At 35.1% G+C, this 25,384-nt stretch overlaps 2 protein-coding genes across 2 annotated transcripts; both read right to left on the bottom strand.

Moving 5' to 3' along the window:
• Positions 1-9,232: 9,232 nt before the first annotated feature.
• On the bottom strand, positions 9,233-10,393 carry LOC123702301. The gene is made up of 2 exons (XM_045650017.1): positions 9,909-10,393; positions 9,233-9,821 (listed from the first exon to the last, which is right to left on the bottom strand). Exons 1-2 carry the CDS (start codon positions 9,958-9,960, stop codon positions 9,439-9,441), a joined length of 435 nt encoding a protein of 144 aa, XP_045505973.1. The 5' UTR covers positions 9,961-10,393; the 3' UTR covers positions 9,233-9,438.
• A 9,707-nt stretch (positions 10,394-20,100) lies between these two features.
• Positions 20,101-20,745, bottom strand: LOC123702539. The gene has a single exon (XM_045650316.1). It carries the CDS (start codon positions 20,743-20,745, stop codon positions 20,101-20,103), a length of 645 nt encoding a protein of 214 aa, XP_045506272.1.
• Between the last annotated feature and the right edge of the window lie 4,639 nt (positions 20,746-25,384).

The raw sequence follows: 25,384 nt of genomic DNA, 5'->3' as shown, positions 1-25,384 counted from the left end.
GACCTCTAGTAATATTATAAATGCTAAAGTAACTCTGTCTGTCTGTCTGTCTGTTACTCAATCACGCCTAAACTACTGAACCAATTTTCATGAAATTTGGTATGGAGATATTTTGATACCCGAGAAAGGACATAGGCTACTTTTTATCCCGGGAAAATGATGCAATCCCGGAAATCCCATGGGAACGGGAACTATGCGGGTTTTTCTTTGACTGCGCGGGCGAAGCCGCGGGCGGAAACCTAGTTAGTTATTCATAATGAAACGGAATAAAAATAACTACGTAAAAACAACCGACTTGAAAAATGGAGAAGTAAAAAATAAAAAAGATTTGATATTATTAATTACCTTCTACAATCTACATATTATTTAGATGTGCTATTTATTTATTTAATAGGTTTGATATTTATTAAATACTTTTTAGTGAATCAAAGTTGCTACATTTCAATTATATTATGTCATCGAGATCAGACAAAAATGCTCATAAATGAAAAACATAAATTATAAAACACATTATTTATTTATATACATAACAGGATATTTGACTTGATTGATTGATGATTGATTGATTTGCTTACCTTTTTTCGCTCCCTCCTATAGGATGTACGCATATTGTCCAACTTATTTTTTAAGGTTTTTAATGTAGCCCCACTGTCAATTTTTTTTAATACTTCTAACATAATAAAATACGCTTGGTTTCGGGCATCTCTATTTGCGTAATCTTTGTTAGTTAAATCCCACAAACAGGGAAGGTCTATATAGTTCCAGTAATTTTATTATTATATCACGTTCGGTGACTGAAACTCCCTCGGCGTTCATGTTGACGTACACCGGCGGCGTTGCGAATGCGAATGAGTCAATTACCTATATTACTCTATGGAATGAGCCGATTTGGTCGGAACAAAGCTTCCAAACGTTCCAATTTGGTTGGATCGGATAGGAAGTTGTTTTGGTCGGGATCACCGGCACATCCGACCACGTCAAACCAATATTAGAAAAGAAAAGAAAAAAAGAAAAGAAAAGAAACATTTATTTATCAAGGACAGCACAACACACACATATAAAACATAAAGAACCGTAAAAGATAAATAAGAAAGCACCACGACAAGAAAATAGCAACAATATTAATAATAATTATGTCGGACCGACCGCTCTCTTCACTTTCCGATTTGGTCGTGGTCGGATGGTTGGCACCAACAAAATCGGAGCGTCTGTATAAGCTATAAAGGTTAAAATGTCATGTTCTTATATGTGACATATGACGTATGAATACTAAATAGGTTTACGTCATGATAATGTTGTCTCTTTCAGTAATATCTTTTTATAACGAACCTTGTTGTAATTTTCAAACTAAATCAAAACTGGTACACCACTTTCTTGGCTGACCGTACAATAATAAACCCATAGTCATAATAATTAAATTGTCGGACAAATCAAATACACCGAAATCAGAACATAAAAGTAATTTAAGAAAAACAATTTTAAGAACGATCAGTTGAGCGGCTAATTTACTGTGTCATTGACTATAATTCACTTGTGTATGTGACACGTCGCCGTCGTTAAAATTTAAAAAGTTGTAATTCGTTTAGCCGTTAAATAAATAAAATAAAGATGATTAGAAAATTATTAACCTGAATAATCACATATAAGACATACCCATCAGTACAAAGTCTCAAAAATAAAAAAAGCCATTTAGGCGTCAACAAGTAAAATAAAAACGCTTTAAAAAATTATTAATGTACCTATCAAAAATAAAATAAATCAGTCCTGAAATAAAAATTACACAACAATACTCTTATTAAAACATAAAAGAAGCAAATCTATTGAGGTAGGCGTTCACATCACTAAATATTAAAAATAATTATTATAAACTAACAAATCAGCCATGAGCTAAACAGCTGTTGCTTGTATGGTTATTAATATTAAGGCTTCATATAGTTATACTAGCGTTTAGCTACTATTATGTATTCTGTGGTTATACCTTATTATATTAAAAGATGAGACACAATATTAATTACTTAAATGACATAATATACATAATATATTCAAATCACTTTGGAAACAAACAAAAATAATACAAACAAAATAAAATTGGTGAGGTTATGCTGAAATTAAATCAGTCAGAAGCTACTATTTCTTAGTGTAAATGTTTTGTATAAATACTTTTATTTTTGGCCAATCTTTATTATGCAGGAGGTCTCGGTGCTTTTCTTTAAGAGCCTCACATTCATGTCTTTTAGGTGGTTGTTTGATTTTAATATGATGTTTAAAAAATGCAGAGCACTTTTTTTTGTTCTGCAGTCCATGGTATCAGGGTCCTCTTTTTGCCTTTCTTGACGTGATGATCAGACTCCAAGGTATTTGTTTGAAGACCAGATGGTCCTGGCTGAGGTGGTGGTGGTGTTGATCGCGGTGGTTGTGACGTATTTCCGTCTGTTATATCTTGCGCTTGTCCACGTGACTCGACATCATAATCCAAAATTACTTCATTTTCTGTCATCCCTTCATCTAATTTTTCATTTAAATCAAGTTCAATCTCATCCAGGGATTTGCCTCTGAAAGCGTCTGCTTTCCCGTCTTCCATTAGGATGAGCAGCTTAGATATCTTGGCTGTTTGATAGACATCATCTGGTAGCCGATATGATTTTTTGTGTACATCATTTGTATGGCCCATAAATGTAGCTAGCTGTTCCATGTCATTTTCAGTCATACTGAATATTTGAGATAACGTGGCTAAATGTTTCCTAAGCCTGGTACTTGATATTGATTTCGGATTTTTTGCTCCAGATAGCCTCGCATGCCTTTCTAGTACTTTGTAACCATATATTGTATTTTCAAAACCTGGATTACCAAATAAAAAACGATTTGATGTTGAAACAAATGTGTCTCTGATCGAGAGCAATAATTTAATGTCATCTTGAACCTCCTTATTAAATAATACTGGAACCCCACGCCCACGCTTGCCCCTAATGACAACTCTTTTAAATTTCTGTACCAAGACCCTTTCCGATAAAGTAAGAGCCCGGTCAAATTCTTCGTATTTATCAGCAGCATTATTATCAGGTTTCTAAATAATCGTGAACTTTGATTCTCTGAAGCTCTCCAGGCCTGCGCCTGTTCAGTAACAAAACCCTACAATATACAGTCTCTAATAGCTGAATATAAGTCGAAACATTATACAATACAATACAATTGTATAAACCTTCTTTGATTTTGTTCGCAGCTTCTTCTGATTTTTTTCCGAGGTATTCTTTTAGGATTTTTAAGTCATTAGCTAACGGGACTATAGTTACTTTATTCCACTTATTTGTGTTAAGATCAGATGCTGCTTGGCTAGATATAATATCAAATTTCTATTTTTACAATGATTTGAAATAAAGTTTTTAGGTCTGCCTCTATTTCTGCCGTGTTTGTTTCCATGTAAGGTCCTTGTTTTTTTATCAATGGTATCGTAGTGTATCGGTCTAAGTGCGTCAAATAAATCTTTTATGGAAAATATTGTGCAAGACCCCTGTGGCAACAATAACTCTTAAACAATTTTTTAATTGCACCTGCATGCCCATAGCCAGTATAGGGAAGCGTCGTTTCCATACCCCAAAGAGTCGTTCTATCGGATTTCGGCTTCTGATTTGGGACTCATTATAGAGTATCTCCTCAGGTGTTCTGGGATCTTCCAAGGGCATCATTATGTATGGTCGGTTCATATACCCACTGTCTGCGAGTAGAACTGCATCTCCATATTTGTTATTTTCAAATTGAGCATTTCTGTATGATGCATTCCATATAGTTTGGTCTTGACTGCTTCCTGGCCATCGTGCAACCAAATCAATAATTTTTAAGTTAGCACTACCAATCACCTGTACATTTATAGACATGTATCCTTTCCTATTTCTAAAATACTCTGCATTCTCGCCACCAGGTGAACGAAGTCGTACATGTGTGCAATCTAGAGCACCCAACGCTTTTGGAAACCGTGCTATATGTATTATAAAAATCCAATTGTGATTTCCTCAGTTCTTCTACAGACTCTGGAAATTTGATATATTTATAGCTGAGGGATGCTATAGCAGTCGTAACCCTGTGTATAATCCTATGAGAAGTTGATTTACTAACTCCACAATAGTCTCCTACTGTTATTTGCTGCGAACCTGTGGCATAGTATCTTAATGTCAAAAGCAATTGGTTTATTGGTGAAACTGATTGATTCCTGTAACAGAATTTAAAATCAAGATAAGTAAATTTTATAATCATAAGAAGAGCCTGAGCCCTATTAGTTGTAGACGTAAAGGGTTGTTGATGATGAAGTTTACATTTTAGGTATAGTGGTATTCAACACTAGATTTGACTCGCAGGATTATTATGGTTTAATTAAAAGTAATAGTATGTAGGTAGGTACCTATTATCTTCCTATTATGCACATAAATATAAATATTACCTCACTAGATAGTTTTACTTACAGATCCGATGGGTATTCGAGTTTGTCTTCAATTAATTTTAATACTCCCAAAGCCGATTTTTCGATAAACGAAATCTTGTGGTAAAATCAACATCGTCATATTTATCAAAATAATGACGACGTACTTTATAAATCCTGGGCCGTCGCACTATACCATCCAAATTATCCAAATCATCCAATAAAATATCTTCATTTTCAAAAATAAAATTGTATGCAGAGTCCATCTTGACAGCAAGAAAACATCAAATCATTTTTTCTAATCGCTTGTTAAAAATTTAAAGAGCCTCTATCCCACGGGTTAAATATGATGCCGTGTTAAGGAAACTAAACCTCGATTAGGTCATGGTGGGACACTCCCTTACATTGAAGTCCCGTTAAAAGAGTTAACAGCGTGTTAAAGTAACTAACAGAGCTTGGTGAAACTGGGCCTAAATCTTTTTCATTTCTTACAATAATTTCGCTAACTCCCTCATTTTTCGAGAAATTACATTAACAAAATGTTGTTCCTTGTGGGTTTTCATGTACTGGGTTCCAAAAGCACATATTAGGACATCGGATTTGGCAACAAGTGATGTTTTATCGGTTCTCATTCGCAGAAATACAGTATCCTTAAGTTTTTCATCTATTTTTAAATGTCTTAATAATAGGTTTTGGGCTTCAGATTGAACATTTACAGTAGTTTTATTCGAATTTTGGAATGCCGATTTTTTAATGGCAGCCATCGCAACTGACGCTTTGTGATCTGGTGCGTTGTCTTGGTGAAACAGCGTTCAGGTCCGCAGTTTGCCATGTCTCTTTTCCTTACTAACCTACCGCAATCTTTTAATTTGGTCTGTTTAGTAAGAGCCCAATAAAGTGGCTACCTTTTTAAAATATTCCACCGTAATTATTCCTTCAGCGTCCCAAAAAACTACCGCTTTAATCTAACCTACTGATTTTCACTTTGAATTTCTTCATCGTCACTTTGGAAGCTCGCATCCAGGACATTGATTGTTTTTTGGTTTCAGCATTAACATGGTGAACTCGGGTAACGTCCGTGATCATAAAACGTGACAAAAAATTATCCTGATGTCATTAAAAATTTTGAAATTTACCCTCTACATGTCGAATCATTGTTTCTTCTTTTCGTCGGGAAACATTCTGGCACGCACGGTTCACATTCAAATTAATGTAAATATGTAATTGGAAACGTGGCCTGTTGATATGATTTTTTTGTGATTACTTAGTGAATACATGAGCAAGCAAAAAAACATTTATTTTATATTTTTATGTGCACAGGAAATACCCAATTATCATTACTTTTGGATCAACCTAGTGCATTTAATATGAAAGATTTTAGCTTTTTTTTTCTTTTTTTGGTTTTCTGCTTTAATTACTTCGCAAATTTGATGGGAAGTTCATTTAGAAACTGTAAATAGAGCTCCTCATCGTATTGCACAATGAGGACATCACTTTGAAAATCTGCTATGAATACAAAATGTATGGGAAATAAAATGTATGGTAGCGTTTAATGTAACATTTTTGAATATTTCTCGTTTTATTTTTAAAAATTTATTATGGCCATTTTAGTCATTAGGTTAAGTACTTTCGATATCAGTTTAAAGTTTTTTGGTATCTGCAATAGTTACGGAATAATCGCTTGTGCACACTTAACGATTACACCCTGTATATATACTTGTTATATATATAGATATATTACTATTAAAAAGATATGAGCAAGAAACGCAATCGCTCCGTTAACTGGGATGAATAACTGGGGTAATTTAGGTTGATATTGCGTGGTATTTTCTTGTTCAAAGTTGTGGTATTTATTTAATGCTACCGTTGTGTTGTTTACTATTTAGTCAAGTTCCAGCGACCGCGGGATGTCTTTAAAAAAATATATTTTAATTTATATGAATTTAATTAAAGTCTGTACAATACGATGGTTAGTGTGTAACTGATTTATTCTATGTTTAAACAGTACCACGATCTGGAGATCGCGTCTTCGAGGTTTACTCACAAGCTGCTCGTCTGCATTCTTCCTGAGTTACACACACTGCACGACACTTTCACACGATCACTTGACGAATTTATTTGGTTCGGAATTTTCGCATCTACGTATAGATATTCCTTTTACTTAGATATTCGCGTAAAACTGAGTTTGGAGTTTTTGCGCGAAAACATATTACTATATAAGGATTACTGAATATAGGGATTTCCACGCGAAAATCCTACCGGCTGCGCCAGTCAAGTTCTAGCGACCGTGGGACGTCTTTTAAAAAAAATATTTTAATTTATATGAAAGTTCTGTACAATAAGATGGTTAGTGTGTAACTGATTTATTCTATGTTTAAACAGTACCACGATCTGGAGATCGCGTCTTCTTAGAAATGATTAGGGATGTCGTCACGACGGTTGAGTGGGCGATTCTCCGTAATCACTTCTAAAATCATAACTATTGCAAAAAAGTGGATACATTGTTGCAAGTACTAATATTTAGGTAAACTACTAAAATATGGATTCAGCAGGTTTTGGATGTATAAGTCCTCCCTCCGTAAGTTCGAGATTATCATCAAGGGTTTGGGGATGATTTCGAACATTACAATTTCTAATTACATTTTTATACGATTTCTTATAAACTATGAATACAAGACAAATATTTAAAATTAAAACTGTTAAAACAATGTTCCCTATACTATACTCTTAAAAGCTAAAGCACTGTTTTCACCCCTTTCACTAATTGCCTTTTCACTTATCACTTCACTTTTCTTCAGAAATACGTTTAAAAGCTGAATATCGGTGAGGTCAATTTCCTTTAAATTTAATGGTTTTCTTTCACCGACTGTTTTCCATATATGCGGTAAGTTAATAATAATTATTGGTATACTGGCGGAAACAATGTTCTTTCCTTGAGATTGTTTCTTTTCAAAGTGTGGTCCTATACTCTAACACAACAATCATCATCTACAGTGACCAGGTAAGTACCACGGAGTTTTTTATGGCTTAACTCATTATTACAAAAATTTTATATTATAGTTTCAGTTCTGGTGTAAACGAGCCATCGATTGAGTTGTAAAAGTTCAATCTTAAAATTTTCAATAATAATGGGTAATGAACGGCATGTACTTATGTTTGATGAAAAGTTAATAAGTTCTGTAATACATTCGTCCGCAGCAAGGATGTTGTTTCCATTTCAGGACATAAGAAACGTGTTTCGTCGAGTTCTAAACAGGACTGCTTGGGCATACTCAGGGGTGCAACATCGTTCATGAAAAACATCGATGTCGAAATATCGATGTTTTTAAAAGTTAAACATCGATGTCGAAAATATCGATGTTTATGAACGATATATCGGTGTTTTTTAAAATACTTACAGGATTGACAAAATGGCCTTGAAATACAGAGAAAAAGCGTTTTCTTATCTGATTTATATAGTTAGACTGATTACTGATAAACAAATGACTTACCTACTTTAAATAATACAGATATAATTTACTAGGATATGCAGTCTGCAGAGTGGAAGAACTATGAAATAAACAAAATCAAAAGACACGAAGATAAATTTATTATACCTAAGAGGAATTTAACAAAACAACAACCTATTTCTTTTTCAATACAGAATTAAAAAATAATAATTTCGATAATCTACTGCCAAGCAATCGGTTTCTTTCTCGAGTAATAACAGCTCCAGCTTCGGAAAATAACCGTTCACTGGGGACTGAAGTTGCTACTATTGGCAAATGTTTCATAGCCAGTTTATATAAATATGGAAATAAAGTTTTCATATCGTTCCAGATTTCTATCGGATCTCCTTTTATTGGGGTAACAGGTGAAGATACAAATATGTGAAATTCTGATTCCACTTTCTTTGTGTCCGTGGTTTTATTTTTCATATTATCGGGTGACAATTGTTTGTGGTAACTCCATATATCAAATTCACGTTCTGTCTTTTCATCTTTTTCTGATTCGTCAGAAGACTCTGTGGGTAAATTCATAGTTTGCATATTTTTTATATAGGTGTTCACATAATTCAAGACTTTAGATTTTGCCACTGCATCTTTAAAATAACGAGTTTAAAGCGCGGATCCAGTGCAGTTGCTAAAGCCAAAGACGAGCAGTGTTCTAGCTTATCAAATCGCTTAATCACCTACTTCTGAATTTCTGTCTTTAAAGAAATAGCAGCTTCAAATGTCGGAGAAAAGTTTTCCAAGTGGGATGACCTTGCTCACGGTGACATATTCCTTTCCACAAATATCCTTTGTCAGTCATTTAAAAGGTTGTATCAGATGGACGATTTCACGCAGACAGCCTATTTCACTAGATGTCAGCATTGGCGGAGCATCTGAACGGCACAACAATATTGCACCAATCGTCGTAACTAATTCCAAGAAACGTTCTAGCATATAAAACGTGGAATTCCAACGTACATCTAGAATCAGCTTCTTTGTTTGTCCATCTTTTAAGCCGTCATCTCTTTGTTTTTTTACGCAACTCATCGCTCGCATTGACACTGCGATTAATCAACTTAACAATTTAACTATTTCTTCAATGTTGCTAAAATGCAACTCGTCACTAGTTGCAGTAAGGACTCCTGTTTGAGGTTTTTGTGTATGCGTTGGGGTAGATGCATTCAGCATATGTAGATGTCTATATATATATATTTTTTTTATAAAAGCACCCGCCATCGCAGGGCATTCTCTGGAATATAGTCCAGAGACATTTATTTTACTTTTAATCAAATAAAATACCATAAAATTATTTATTCACAAATTAGGCCTAAAATAAAATACAATTAAAAGTAAAAAATACAAATTAACAATTGAGGCAATGAGAACCATAGTAGCCATAGTTTAAAAAATTCTTTGCATACAGTTACATGCAAGCCATCACAATTAGGAACCTGATACACCCTTGAATTTGAACGCCTAGATTCAGCAGAAGCAGTGTGACATGTCTTTTTTGGCATCACCTTAATTAAAGAAAAAAGGTAAGATGACTGCAAGTTATAATTTCCCAAAGCTCTTGAACAGAATAATTTGCTGACTAGGCAGAATCTTTTCATGACACTTTTGTTGGCAATTACACTCACAAGCCGTATCAATTTGTTTTGGTGGCACTAGAACACCTTTAACATTAATATATTCCTCACCACTTGAACGCTTTTCCTTTCTCACATTCTTCTTCCATTTGCTTGGTTGTCTTACTCTTTTTCTGGGTTTACTTTGAACTGGAGTTATTTCAGAAGTTATATTATTTGGAGATTGGTTTTCGTCACCTAAAATATCAATTAAATCTGTACTAGATGCCGTCGAATTACGTCCAGATGGCTGGTATTCTGAACCAGAGTCTTGAAATGGGCCTTCTTCTGCTTCAGACCCAAAGATTTCTGTAAATAATGAAAACTCTTAGAACACTATTAACAAATAACACGTCATATAATTATTTCAATACAATGGAATATTGTAAAACATACCTCGACGTTCGGTATCCACATTGTTTGAGCTTTCTTGTTGATCGTTTTCCATATTACTTATTAGAGTCAAATATCCACTTCACAAAATATATAATTTTACTGAAAGTTATAGCCATAGAGTAGTTAAAGCACGCACGGGATACGCACGACATTTGTCATCAACAGATTGCCAAAAGTATGTCATCCTGACAGAGAAGTTTTAGCGGGCATAAACCATAGTGGCCTATCTTATTTAGGCCAGTATGGCCCCTCAAATTTAGATCACAGACTAAAAACCATAACAGTGATTATGCTGCCATCTAGTGAATATTCGTTGTATCACTTTTAGGCCACCCTGGTTCTATCAAAATGTTCAATTTTAGCTGAAAAAAATCATTGTAGGGCGATAGACCCAGTGGTGGGCTACGTGGCTAGTGTTGGAGGGATTTGTTATAAAATCAAACTAAAATTTACACTAATTTATTTCTAAAATCACTGCTATTATAACTCTGTTACTGGCTAATGTTTATCTGTTAATGCTATAATTGTTCATTATATTATGTTAATTATTCTGTTACATAAATGTTATAATTATGTTATGTTATATGTTTAGTGTACAAAGGCTGGGATCTTCAAATGAAATACTGGATATGTTGAACTACTTTATTACATTTATAAATTTATACTTTATTACACGTTAACTCAGATCGGCGAGTAACAGGCGACTGGCTCTCGCAGGAGTGTCGCCATTCGCCGCGCCACAAACCGCTGAATTTACGATATTTGAAATGTGAATAATAACACACACTACATATGTTTAATGTTAAAATGTTACGCGTCGCGCGGTAAAATGATGTTTATTTATTTATTTATTTTATTAAGGCTCATTAGCAGCTGTACATCAATTTTTTTCAGAAAGAATACACAAAAAATATAGGACATGATGGACAACTAATAAAAAATGAGCACTGTATGTATATATGTTTTGTGGACTGATTGAATTTATGTTAAACGCCGCCCGCGATACCTAGTATTGCTGACTAGGGTGTTCGGTGGTCATTGCACCGAACATGCTCCCGGGCGACAAAGATGAGTAGATATGAGATGAAAATGTTAGAAAATGTTACAAAGATTTAAATGATCCAATGATAAGACGTATGAAATATGTTAGTAATTAAAATGTTCAATATTTATGTTTGATTAATCTAAAGTAAAGTGTCAAATATAAAGACTTAAAATTCTAAATGTATGTTAGTTTAATCTAAAAGAGAAATGTTAAATTCTTAGTCTCTCAGCACACACTATCACTATCACTGATACTATCACGAACACTATCACTAACACTATCACTAACAGTATATTCACGAAATAGCCTCACGTTATTCTCGACTTCACAGTAAGCAACTTATAAATGTCTTGGTGATATGATTCACCGTCAATAAAATGTAGAGTTAATTCTTGGGAGAGCTGACTAGTTATTATTATATTTTGTAGTTCTAATTTTAACTGTTCTGGGGCCATGAGGTGTAAATTAATTAGACTCAATATTGCAAAAAAATTACTTAGGCCACTATGGTTCTCATGGCCTCAATTTACAATAAAATTTCCAAAATAATAATAAAATACGACACTTAAATATTACGTTTAAAACTTACATTATTTAAAAACATTACAATGAGAATAATAAAAAAAAAGAAATAAAACAATACGGCACAACACTTATAAAACTAAACCCTAACATCACAACTTATCACAATATCTTTTATTTATCACCCTCACAATTCGTTCACAAAATTCCAAGAATTCAGTCCTCATCTTATCCCCCTGGGCCGCAGGCAGATTCTCACCCGTCATCGCGATGCCCAGTTTTTACTCAATAACATATCTATCTCTTGCAAAAATCGGACACTCGAGCAACAGGTGACAAACCGTCTCGTCGACTCCGGGCTGACACAGGCACGATGGATTCTCCTTCAGCTTGAATCTATTCAAGTAGAAGGCGAAACCACCGTGTCCAGTCAGTGCTTGTGTGGTGTGGTGTGTGATGTTTATTTTCCGAACTATCGAAGACTTGGTCGGCTGAGATCTCTTTAGGGATCGCTTTAATTACAGCTCTTAAGGAGCGTTCCTCCGGAAGGGGGAACGAAAAACGGGAAGAGGGGAAGGCGGTTTGCGGGTCACGGCGTTGCCCGCGGTCGGGTCTTCGGATGCCTGAGGGGCGGGGGGCGCACGGCTAGGCTCGGCGCGCGAGGAATCGCGAACGGCCTGTGAACCATGAACGCAAATACTTGTTTTATGTACAATACAAAGTATCTTCAATTATACATTGTTCTTAAAACAAACTATTGAATTAAAAATAATACGCGGTTTCGGGCGCAGCACTCAATACGTAATTAATAAACAATTAAGAAAACAAAAAACAATTATTTTACTTGTCTTTTCTTACAACAATCAGGGTTTTAAGCAATTGATAAGAAAAAAAAAAATCCTATAGAACTGCGTTAACCCAAGTCTCGTCCAAATAATATATTGGTCGTCCTTCATCTCGAAACTTCTTTATTTGTTTAAGGTACTTGATGCGCCATAAAACAATATCATGCCTTTCAATTAAAGCGCTGTTTCTTTTCTTTTTTACGTATTTAAATTTTAAATGTCTTAATAGGCGCCAAAGTGATGTACGGTTGAAATTGCTTATTGGCTTATTTAAAAGAAGAAGCAAATAATACTTACATGAGAAACTTCAGTACTTGTAGTTGGACGATACTCATTCGAGTCTTTCAAAAATGAGTGCATTTCTTCAAACCAACAAGTAGTTATATACATTGGACGCACCAGAACCAGATCGCTTTGAACTTTCTATTTTTTTAAACTCTGTATGATATACCGATCTTAAATTTTTAATTTTTCTTTTCAACATTTTTAATGTAAAATTTGGCTCGTCATTAGTACTTAATTTATCTGGGTAAGCATTATTTCGAGCAATGTTGTTTTTATACAGAGGTGAACGTGGATTCCACAAACACTCATGGTTACGGTAATTAATAACAAAATTTATTATTATTTATATTTATTTCTTTATTTAACACTTTATTGTGCAATAAATCAGGTACATGAAATAACAATTTACAATAAACAAAAGCACAAAGGGCGGCCTTATCACTATGCAGTGATTTCTGCCAGGCAACCACGGGGAGAAGGCAAAGAAGCGAGATAATAAATTGAGAAACAGAAGAAAAAAAAAAACAATTATTAGATTAAGTAGAAGTAATTATAAATAAATATTAAATAAATATTACAGGACATTATTACACAAATCGACCTAGTCCCACAGTAAGCTCAATTAAGGCTTGTGTTGTGGGTACTAGGCGACGATAAATATAATATTTAATAAATACATATATAGATAATAACACCCAGACCCAAGAACAAATAATTGAGTTCATCACACAAATATTTGCCCTGACCGGGGATCGAACCCGGGACCGTCGGCTCAGTAGGCAGTTAGTTTACCACTGCGCCAACCGCGTCGTCAATTATATAATACAATAAAATGCATATACAAGATACACACAACATACTATACATTACAATAAACTAATCATATTAATACAACTAAAGACACACATACATACATAATATATAAACATACAAATACATACTAAATAGTAGTAACTATATAACTTAAAAATATATATAAATATACTTATACTACATAAATATATACTAATCCGAATTAAAGGCAGTTGAGAGATAATGGTTACGGACTTGGTATTTAAAAGAAGATAGGGAAGGAGCAAATCTAATTTTTACTGGTAAAGAGTTCCATAACTTGACTGCAGAGACAGCGAACGAACCCGCGTAGAAATGAGTGCGTTGAGAGGGTTGAGAGTACACAGAATACGTCTATCCACTGATCGAAGGGAGTAGTTTTCGCAGTGTTGAAAAATGAAGTAGTTTTTAAGGTAGGAAGGAGAGAAGAGAGGAGAGGAGGAGCATTTTCTCAAAAATAGCATGCTTTCGTGCTACTTTCGAGCATGTGTATCTGTAGCTTGTGTAACAGTAGCTTAATTAAAGCTACTGTTACACATGCTCTAAAATAGCATGCTTAAAACCTAAGCTAATGCTACTGTTACACATGCTCTAAAATAGCATGCTTAAAACCGTGCTATTGAGTATGCTCAATACGAGCATGCTGGTGAGCAGTTTACATTTGCTAGCAATAGGCATGCTAGTTTTAAGTATGCTCCTGAATAAGCATGCTCAAAGCAGACATTCAAATACACATGCCATTTTATAGCATGCTTCCTTGCTCTCTGTCAGTTCAAATAAAGTCATGGACTATCAAACAGCTATCCGTATGGAGCTAAACAAGATCATTATTTTGCTGGCGATGCAATGCATCCAGAAGCTTATATCAGCTCGTCAAAAAAAGAAAAGAAAGAGAGAGATTTGGGTCTGTGATTGGATATCTAGAAGAGAGGACTTTGGAGCAAGTGCTCAATTGCTTACAGAAATGCGAGTAGAAGATGCTACGGGTTATAAAAACCATATGCGGATGCTACCGCATTAATTCGACTGTACTTCACTATCTGACTGACTTTTTTGTAGAGACTTTTTCTTGTAGGGGTATCTTGAATCTAAAGTGTATGCCAACAAACCAACTTCTCTAGAGCATTTAAAAGAAAATATCCGGCACGAAATGGCAGCCATCACTGTGTCTACCTGCCGAGCTGTCATAAATACTGTAATTTTACTGTTCGATTAAATGAGTGCCGTGAACACAATGGACTGCATTTGGACGATATTATTTTTAAGAAATAAATTCCCATATTATGCACTTTAATAATTAATAAACATTTTTTCAATACACCGCTTACTTTTTTTTTTATACATCCACAAAATATAAACTTTCTTTTGAGACACCCTGTATTATAATGTAGGTAAATGATAAAGAAATTCAGGGTCAATGCCCTTTGCTTATCAAAAGCGCATGTTACCATTATCATTAGTTATATAAAATTTATTTATTATCGATATACAGGTATTATTGTTTCATATCTATGAATTTTATTTTTGTGTGTTCTGTAAAAATACTGGAGCTGAAATTCTGTATATGATAAACTACCTTTCTGCCAGCGGCTTCGTCCACGTGGATTTCCCTTCCTCAGGTCTCCAGCTATCTCTTACCAAATTTGAAGTAAATCCATTCAGTACTTTTTGAGATTATCCCGATTTTTGTCTGTCTTTTTGTTTGAGATATACAGACAAAAAGACAAAAATGCTATAAACTATATTTTTGATTTCGGTATCTAATGTAGATCATGCCCCAAGTATTCTTTTAAATAAATTTTCATTCCGGTTGCAGAGCTTGACCGACCATCAGTGCGTACGTCAGTCGCGCTTGTCATATGTATGGAAACTACAGCCGTTCCAACGTGTAAACGAAACACACACGTTTCTCACGAGAATACAGTAAGCGGCTATGTACCGCTAGTTCACGGCCAAGGTCTGCCAAATAGTGACTTCCTGAGTTGTCACATTTAATAAAATAATTGTGTAGTTCTGTATGTATGCGGGTATAGTTTGAATGCGTGTAAATATAATATTATAATCTATTGTAGGCGTATTTATAGATAAAAAGAGCGTGTGTGCTGAGCACACGTGTCAGAAGTGAAACTTCTTTGGCAAGATTCAAAGATACCAAAATGGTCGCCTTGCTCCATAACGTGACGGTATTGCCATGATGTGACCTTGAAATTATATTCGCCTAAAGAAGTTTCACTTCAAAAATATCACATAAAATAGTGTGCATCTGTTTATTAGATAGGTCAAGGTCGATCTTTCATGGGCTCCCAGGCTATTCATGGAAAATAGTTTTCCGTTTACTGTTTCACCCGCGGCCGCGTTATCTACAACTGAACAAATTATTTACTGAATCCTTCCTCGAGAACCATACTAGTCACTATTGTAGAAAACAAAATTTAAAATTGTGAAGGTATTTTGGAGTTTATAGCGAACAGACAGACAGGATATTACTGGCTGCCCCAGCAGACGTTGTTCTTTCCTATTCCTTCTTTTTCGTGTTTTATCTCTATAAGAACTTTCCTTGTACATTAACAAAAACATTAAAACAAGTGATAACTGCGTTAAAAACAACCGACTTCAAACTTGCACTTGCAACATTTACAAATACATACAAAAATGCTCATAAAATAAAAACTACTGGGCCTATCCGAATAAAATTTTTATGGGACCAATTCGACACCATCCCGCATCGAACAAAAAAAGAATCACTTAAATCGGTTCAGAAACCTCGGAGTAATCGGTGTACATACATAAAAAAAAACATACCGGCCGAATTGATAACCTCCTCCTTTTTTTTGAAGTCGGTTAAAAATGGCAGAAACCAGCTGTTCTCCAGTTTTACGCTTATTATTTGGCTATTATTTTTGCGGTCCGCCCCGGCTTCGCCCGTGGTACATATTTCGCAATAAATGCAACGAATGCAAAAATTTTGCAAGGGCTCAAGTCTATTCAACTGGACTTCCGAAAGGTCAAGAAAGGATGTGTCAGCGTAATCAAGGTGGGACAGGAGAAGGGAGTGAGCTAGCATTATTTTTGTAGGGATAGGTAGCAAGTTGCGCAGGCGCCGAAGTGAGCCAGCAGAAGCCTACATCCTTCAGCTCACTTCCTTGAGATGGAGATCCCACGATAGAGTTTGGTCAATGTAAATACCTAGGTTTTTGACGTGAGTGCTGTATTTAATTTGTGTTCCGCCCAACGAAACTACTGGAAGAGTTGCCCAGTCAAACCTTGACAAGAATGACGGACTCCCGATGACGATCGTTTGGGTTTTGGACGGATTAAGTACTAAGCCGAAATTTTTGCTCCAGTTAACAATCATAGATAAGTCATCATTCATCTTGCTGATTGCATTAGGCAAATCTTCCAGAGTTGCTTGCGTGTAGATCTGGACATCGTCGGCATACAGAGAGTCTGAGCATCGTCGGTAGAGAGAAGTTAAAGATTGGGTTAGAGTATAAATAAAAATAGCGAAGAGGAGTGGAGACAAGACGCATCCTTGTGGCACGCCGGCATTGATATTGCGCCAAGACGAGGAAACGTCATCGAGCAAGAATCACACGCTGAAGGCGACAAATTAAGAGAGCGTAGCAAACTCAACAATAAATCGAAATCCACAGAGTCAAAGGCGTTGCTGAAATCGAGTAACGTGAGTACTGTGAGTTGCTTATTGTCCATACTTACATAGTATAAAATAAAGTCGCTTTCTTTGTCCCTATGTCCCTTTGTATGCTTAAATCTTTAAAACTACGCAACGGATTTTGATGCGGTTTTTTTTAATAGATAGATTGGTTCAAGAGGAAGGTTTTAGTATATAATTTATTAGGTTTTAGTCAAAGTGGGCGGAGCCGCGGGCGGTTAGCTAGTAACAATATAAATTAATAGTCATTCAACATATTATTTCAAAAATATTTAACGGTGCATTTACATCAAACGAATGCTCATTCTAAACCCACTAAGTATGTCAAATTATTTTAGTGTAAACAGGCGTAGAGCATTCTTTCGTGTTCTTAGTGTTCGAAAAGATTCTATGCAATGTTATAATAACAACACTGAATACGAGTTTTCGTTTGCACTAAAAGATCACGAAAGAATGCTCTTGCTCTAGCTCTATGTTCGTTTGATGTAAATGCACCGTAAGACGAATCTAGCGACACTAAAGTTAAAACTTAAAATCCATCAAGCCATTACGCTGAAGAGCGTAACAACACATACATATACATACTACATAATATTATATCACTCTAAAAACATAACCCCTGACCCCTTTTTTTAGCAGTCGGGCAAAAACTTCGTCAAATGCGATACAGGAAGAACTGAATTAAACGATGCGATGTGTAGAACAAATATCCATGAAACTCAAAGATTATCTTCGAAATAAATATTTTTATTGCCGCTGAACATTATAAACTTAGAAAAAATTCAAGTGACTACACAATGAACGAGAAGACCGCACTCAAATCGGAGACAAGATGCACAAATGCTTATGGATAAAAAATGCGGAGTTGATAATTCTTATAAAAAATATTTAATGAGTCATGTCTAATGAAAAGTACCTTCGAAATATGATTGCAAAGTTGGTGGCTTATCAGTTGGTTTCTAACTTTCTACTAATATGAAAAACAAACATAAAAGGTACCTAGGTAAAGCAAGTTTATTTAGTTTTTAGAGTAGAAGTAGGTTGGTACTCACTTTTAATACGCATTCTTATGATTTCAGTTATCTGGTATGGTTCGTTAAAAAATAACGCCTTTTCTAACGAATCCGCACATATCGAACAAATAGCACAAATGTTTTTAAAATCATTTGATACCTGAAAAAAATAAGAGAAAATTATGATGAGGCTTCAAAAACAATGCATTTAAAATTTCGTTGAACAACCTTATTAAAATCGAAACAAGCTTCCAGCATTTGCGCGTGAATTTCGTCATTGTTTGAATAAATAGCAAATATGTCGCTTAACACTACAGCGCACGCGCCCTTTTTTTTTACATGGTTGCTCGCGTGCTCTACCATAGTAGAAAACTGTATTTGAAATATTAAAAAATGGGTGGTCCTAAAATAATAATACTCAGTAATATTAAACTTTTAATTATTGTAACAAATAATTATAGAAAAAAAATAAAATTATAATAGCATATAACTCAAATTAGGATCAAATTATGAGATCAAGAAAATAATCAACATTTTTGGCAAGTTGGAGATCAGCTCAAAAAAAAAGAACTTCTAATAAGCGATGACCGACTTATTGGCCATCATCCCGACATTCAATACAGACCACAACTTGGTGATCAGGACAAATCCATCTGGCACATCGCTTACACCATTTTTTTGTCGACCGATTTCGAGCTCATCATTGTGATTACGACGACCCGAACTTGAGACTTCAATGCCGAGCAACAATCCAATAAATGCCTTCATTTCAACCAAATCAGTTCTCTTTGCATCTCTTTCTCTATGGTATCGGATCTGTATTTTATCAATGTAAATATTCGTGCAATTAACTAAGATTTCGAAAATATTTTCATCAAAAAATAGTTCAAAACAAGATAACGGTGTTTAAGCGTTTCTTGCGTCACCTTTTGGCCCTGGAATCTGAATCGGATGTTTTGAGATCTTGCCCGGGTTGCTGAAGGACATGATTTACTCCAGCGTGTTCCACATAAAAGTCATCACGTGTATTGTTTTGGACAAGTTCAGAAAGAGGCGTGTCATCTTCATGCATGCAGATGCATGATTTTCACTTACAGCTTCCTGTATCTGATTTCTAGCTTCCTGTTCCATTGGTTGTACATATACTTCCCCATCGTCCCAGTCACTTTGGATCACTTCCTTGTCCTCTAATTCTTCGTTCAGCATTGGGTCACGCGCGCTTCCAATACGGGGTCCATTTTTTCGTTTAAGCAAAGAAATATTAATTATTAAATACATCATGACACACGAAATAGTAATGCAACTGTACATAGTTAAATTCGAAAATTTAAATCATTCAATGTCCATTGATAATAATTTAAAAAACCCAAAAAAGAAAGTTTTACTTACCTTCAGTTTTGTTACACCAATACTCGCATGTACTACTATAGTAGAAGCCGAACTTTGACACGTCATAACAGGAACATACGCGTACTTTGCAAGTATGTGCCATACTAATCCGTTCGGCAATTTTGTCGACTTAACTTATCTGGGAGCCGGGGGGGTTAGGTGTAAGAATGAATGAATGGCGGTAAAATAAGTAAGTGCGTTCTACTATAGTAGAACGCGCGTGCACTGTAGTGTTAAATCGTTAGCGCTCATGCAATTAATGCAACGTTTAAAGTCTTTTTCGTCCTCCATTTTCACCTTACAAGTAAATTAAAATCATGTCGGCCGACTGAATTTTCCAATGTCGACGGTATTGCAACGTACTACTCGGTTACATTATCTCTGGACCTGGCGTCGATGACGTCACGTTGCAACGGCGTTCTGGTACAGTGTGCAAAATAAGCATCACAATATTATTTTAATAATTATAAATTACATTTTTTTTTATAACTTGTGTTGTGTTGTGTTGTGATGATGATTATAGAATGATGACAATAAATTAAAGAATGTTGTTTAAGTACAAAAAGTATTTATTTATCTGACAGAAATATTATAAATCATCGTCAGAATATACGATTGGTTCTATGCCAGTCATTGAATCTTCTTCTTCATTGTCGCTATCCCCATCACTTATGTCACTGTCCGAACTTTCTTCCCCTAGGGATATAATAATTTCTCGTACATTATTTTCTTCGAGATGGTCTTTTTCCCAATACTCTCGCTGAAGTCGTTCAATGTGTTTTACTTCCTTTTTCCAGTCGGAAGGTGTAATAGAACTAAGTGCATCTCTTGTCAGTTTTTCTATTTCTTTCTCTGATTGATTAACATTTTTGTTTGCCACCCTTTGTTTCACTAGATTCCAAATGTATTCTATAGGACTTAAATCACAGTGATAGGGTGGCAGACGTACTATTTCTTGACCATGCTCTTGCATCAGTTCATCGACAACATATTTTTTTGGCGGCTTTGTCCTTAAGATAATAGGATACAATTCCTTTTTCGTCATCTTTTCGTCGAAAGGAATGTTATTATCACGCAACCAGTTTTGCATATCAGCTTTTAGAGACGCGCTTGTGGGTGCCTTTATTGATTGCCTTGAGTGGTAAGGCGCATTGTCAATGACAACTATACCGTTCGGCGGTAAGTTAGGTATTAACTTTTCTTTCAGCCATTTTACAAAGTTATCTGTATCCATCTCATGATGCCAGTTGTTTGTTTGCATTTATATAGCAACTCTGCACCCGGAATGAAGCCGTTTTCTCCCCCAGCATGCACAAGAATCCATCTTTGTCCGGGATTAAAATTTTTTTTCACGCTGCTGTCGGTACTGTTTTGCCAACATTTATTTATCGTATAGTGTGAATGGATCCACGTTTCGTCAAGGTAGGTAACAGGTTTTTTATCTGCACCAAGATTATTATTTTCTTTCATTCGGCGCAGGTAGCGAGCCCTCCAAGCGGCAATATCTGGCTTTTGAATAAGCACCGTACGGGCATTTTTGCATTTTTTGAATTTATATCCCAACTGGTCTATTAATATTTTTCTTAAGAAAGATTTTTCGCCTTTAATTTAAATCTCTTTTAGCGACTGCCAGGATTTTCTTTAATGTAGGGATTTCTTTTCGGACAGTATAAAAACTGATAATAATATTCCTTATAGCACAGATGTCGAAATTATCAATTTCAATTTTCTTGTTGTATCGCTTTCGCTTCTTACCCGGTGTTGACAATTTTATCTCCCTGCTTGGATTGTCGTTGCTCGTACTTGGGCTAGTACTCGATGAAGCAGTCGGCGGTGCATGACGTGATTCTTTTACCTCCTTTTTTATATTCATCAAAGTTGATTTTGATATTCCAGTTGCAGCACAGGTTCGTTTGACAACTTGATCTACAGGTATGGCGAATTGCTTGTTAGCTTTCTCTAATTCGAAAAATTTCATCACCTTAAGGATTAAATTCCTTGCTTCACTGTGAATAGTTTTTCCCATATTTTTGGAGTAGAAGTGCACGTCAAACTAATAACTAAATAAAGTCCAAACTTAACCGTAAATGTCCAAACGTAACAACAACAACAGTTCAAATATAACAAAAAGTCCAAACGTAACACAAAAATGTTCAAAAATAAAGCAATGATAGCACGAAAATATCAAGACGCGTATCGGCAACGAAATTGCTAACCGTACTGACGCGCCGGGGCGAGCGCGAGGTGGTGAAAGGGGAACGGGGAGGGGCTTCACATTCCAGCGAGGTCCAGAGATAATGTAACCGGGTAGTATAAAGTCTTCTTCGTCCTCCATTTTCACCTTACATTGAAGTAAATTAAAATCATGTCGGCCGACTGAATTTTCCGATGTCGACGGTATTGCAACGTTTAAAGTCTTTTTCGTCCTTAGATTACAAAATAAAAGACAGTGGAGCATGACAACCGCCCGTCGCCCTTGTCAAAGAAAATACAAAATCAAAAGCAAATACGTCGCCACAGAGTACTTTTGTATATACTAGGAATAGAGAGCTATCTCAAGGACTAATACTGGAAACACAAGACTACTGCCCTCTATTAGCTTATTTCTAAACTACACCGTTCATAAGGCAGGTGGGGTAGGTACTTACCTACTTGAATGAAGCAAAATAAAAGGAAAATTTTTTCGCTTACAATTAAGTTGCTGCAGTATTTGAAAATTAAAATACTATAGCAAATTAAATGTTAAATACATATAGCGAAAAAATTTTCCTTTTATTTTGCTAAATCTATTAATGGGCAAAACTTTTTATGTTTTCTGTGTAAAAATAAAACAATTTCTTAACATTTTTGTTTTTTATTGACTTCAATTTGTTTTTCCAGGAAAATATATCGGTTACTTTCTACATCTTTCTAGAAATTTCTAGATCTTATACATTATTTAATCATATTGCACAAACTTTCAGGGGTTTCTAACAGAGCAAATATACAGGGCGTCCTGCGGCGATGCCCCACATGGAGGGTAAGTACCTTAAATATTAAAGATTTACTGAAACTTCTTTCAGTAAATGGCTCTATCTTCAATATCGCCGCGGGACACCCTTTAATAGCTATACATATAATAGTTATTTGTTTTACATATGGGGAAAGTTGATTTTTGGCGTGAGTGCTTAAATTGAAACCTGAGCAAGCTAAAGGTTTAAAGAAGAACCCTGAGCGTTGCGAAGGTTTCAAAACACTAAACGCTAAAAAACTTTACCCATGACTGAAACACATTTTTTACCACAATAGCACAAAACAACTAACGAGGAAAATAATCAAAAACTTGGCTGATAAAGTACTTTACTGCTCGACGGAGCCGGAAAGCGGCATTTTCATTTAGCGCAGCAAATACAATATACGTATTATTATAAAAAAAACAAAGGCATAAAATAATGCAAAAGTGATTTAATCACGTTTCATAGCGTTATTTTTAAAGATTTTGAGTGGTCATATTCTTTTACTCACTTGAGAATAAAATAGAATTTTCCAGTCAGAAATCAATGAATAAAATTGGCGTTTTATACGTAGTGCTAATGTGGTGAAAAAATATTGAAAACAAAACAAATAACGACTTTATCCCTAAAAACAAAACAAATAACGGCAGATTTGCCTTACACTTAAAAGTCCCATTCAGCTGTTATTTGATTTGTAATTTTCTTTTAAAACATTTTTTAGCCAATTTTTTAGCTTTTATTTTGTACGAGTCCTCATCATCGTCACACTCTCTTTTATTTGACAAAATGTTATTTATTTCTTTACAATAATTATATATGAAAAATCTGCATGATATCTTGATCAAATAGGATATTACTCTTTCCTTGTGGTCTTCACAGTTAACAAAATTGAAATCAATGTAAATTAGTGTGATTGTTTTAATCAACTCCTTCAAATTTTTTTTATTTAAGTTTTTTTTTATAACTGTTCTGTTTATATCCTGCAGATTTGACACACATTCCACCAAAGCGTCACTAGGGCAGCAAAGCCACTTTTTTTTTGCGTACTCTCTGTATTTTAAGTATTCTGATTCATTTTCGTTGAATAAATCCTTTTTACATTGCTCACACCCCTTGAAATTTTTTTTTTTACATTTCTTAAAAAGTAACCGGTGACATATTGAAGTCCACCAATTTCCCGCGGATCGTTTTTATTTTCAAGGGGTGTGAGCGTTACACTTGGTATTGTATCGAGCTCACAGACATTGGGATCTTTGCTGCCCTCGCCACCAGTGATGAGAACTTCGTACAATACAAAACAATCGTCTATTTCACAGTTGGCTCCAGGAGCATGGACACTAGAGATGTTATTCACCAGCAATGTGGAAAATGCGGACTCAAATCTTTCTGGGGTAGGATTGATATTGCGACATCCATGGCTTCTTATGGACCCAAAAAAGTTTTCTAATGGGTCCTGATTTAGATGTCGCAACCAAACCGATGTCACCCCATAATTATTTTCCAGATTTTTCAATATCTTTTCAATTCCCTCTAGTGTCCATACCCAATTTTTTAAACAAGGTACTGACTCACTTTTCATTGTTTGTGGGTTGATAAATTTCATAGTATTCAAAGTTTCTTTGGCTTCTAGCCATGTTTTATGATGTATCGAATTAGGCGTTGCTGGCCCCAGCAGTGGTTTGCCGTGCTTCTTCCTCTTCCCAAAACTGCCATTTACTGAATCAAATATTTTGTCAAATAATAAAAGGATGTCAGCTGTTTCTTTTGTTTCCTCGGGCAATATCCCTTTATCTGTAAAATATAAAAGTAATCATTGTTTCATTTAATTCAATAAAATAAGTCCGAATAACATAGAAACGATAACCAGGACAACTGACCAGAACTTAGCAATTATTTACCATAGTTAATTATATTATTCATATAGTTAAAATAATAATTAATTACCTGCAAGGTATCCCATATTTGATGCCACAGTTTGACTAAATAACTGTGTGGCATATTTCACCTTCATACGGGGCATTTTGCTCGGATCACAGTGAGCCTCGGTTAACTTGGGGATAAGTCTTATTCCCCTGTATCCTGGATTTTCCTGGTATAACAGCCTTATATGTGACCATTTTGCTGTTTTTGTTTGATTATCTTTCTTATAATTCAAATCTTTGGTTATCAAATTATTTCTCATGCATTTCAATAAGTGTGGTGGGTCATACAGGGGAATTATTTCTTGTTCATTAATTAATATTGTATTTTCTTTGGGTTCTTCTCCTCTTCTTAGAAGAATGCCCCGTGTTTCTTGTAGAAGATATTTTATACAGTTTACATTATTAGTGCCCTGATCACAGACTGTGCCCACAACAATAAGGCCTCCTGTAACTGCGTAATAATTAGTTTCAGTTGTTTGGCTAATTCAGGGCCTTTAGTTGCAGATTGCGAAAATGTGTATGCAACAGGCTGTTTATAATTTTTTATTAGTCCTCTAACCATGAATACTTGCGCATGGTCTGCAAACTCTGGTTGTATTTCTTCCCCATCGGTAACAAATCCACTTACTGTATCTTTTCGCTCATTGTAAGTCACATTTGGCTTTAGTGACATCTCATCGAATAAAACTATGCACAGTTTGTGCTCTGTTTTTTTCATTTTTTCTGTGGCTTTTTTTATTTGATGAAATACATTTTTATTAATGCCAGCGTTAACATTCGCTGTGTGCAGCAATTTTATTAGTGTCTGGCGCGATGGCAATACAAATATTTTTCGTAAGTACCTATTGTTGGTGAAAAGAGTTTGTATAAACAAATGTGTATGTCAAATACCTATGTGTCATCTTATAATTTTTCTCTTCCGTCTTTACCCTTCGTACTACGCGCATCGTCTAATAAA

The sequence above is a fragment of the Colias croceus genome, chromosome 23, assembly GCF_905220415.1.
Source record: "Colias croceus chromosome 23, ilColCroc2.1".
In the NCBI taxonomy this organism is placed as follows: domain Eukaryota; kingdom Metazoa; phylum Arthropoda; class Insecta; order Lepidoptera; family Pieridae; genus Colias; species Colias croceus.
Note: the sequence above shows the minus strand (reverse complement) of the source record. Positions and strands in the feature narration are given on the sequence as shown.

Bases quoted from the DNA above. Each gene is read 5' to 3' on its own strand.
- LOC123702301 (XM_045650017.1), bottom strand. From the start codon at position 9,960: ATGGAAAACGATCAACAAGAAAGCTCAAACAATGTGGATACCGAACGT. The intron at 9,822-9,908 runs GTATGTTTTACA...CATTATTTACAG, and splicing joins TGTGGATACCGAACGTCGAG to AAATCTTTGGGTCTGAAGCA.
- LOC123702539 (XM_045650316.1), bottom strand. From the start codon at position 20,745: ATGGATACAGATAACTTTGTAAAATGGCTGAAAGAAAAGTTAATACCT.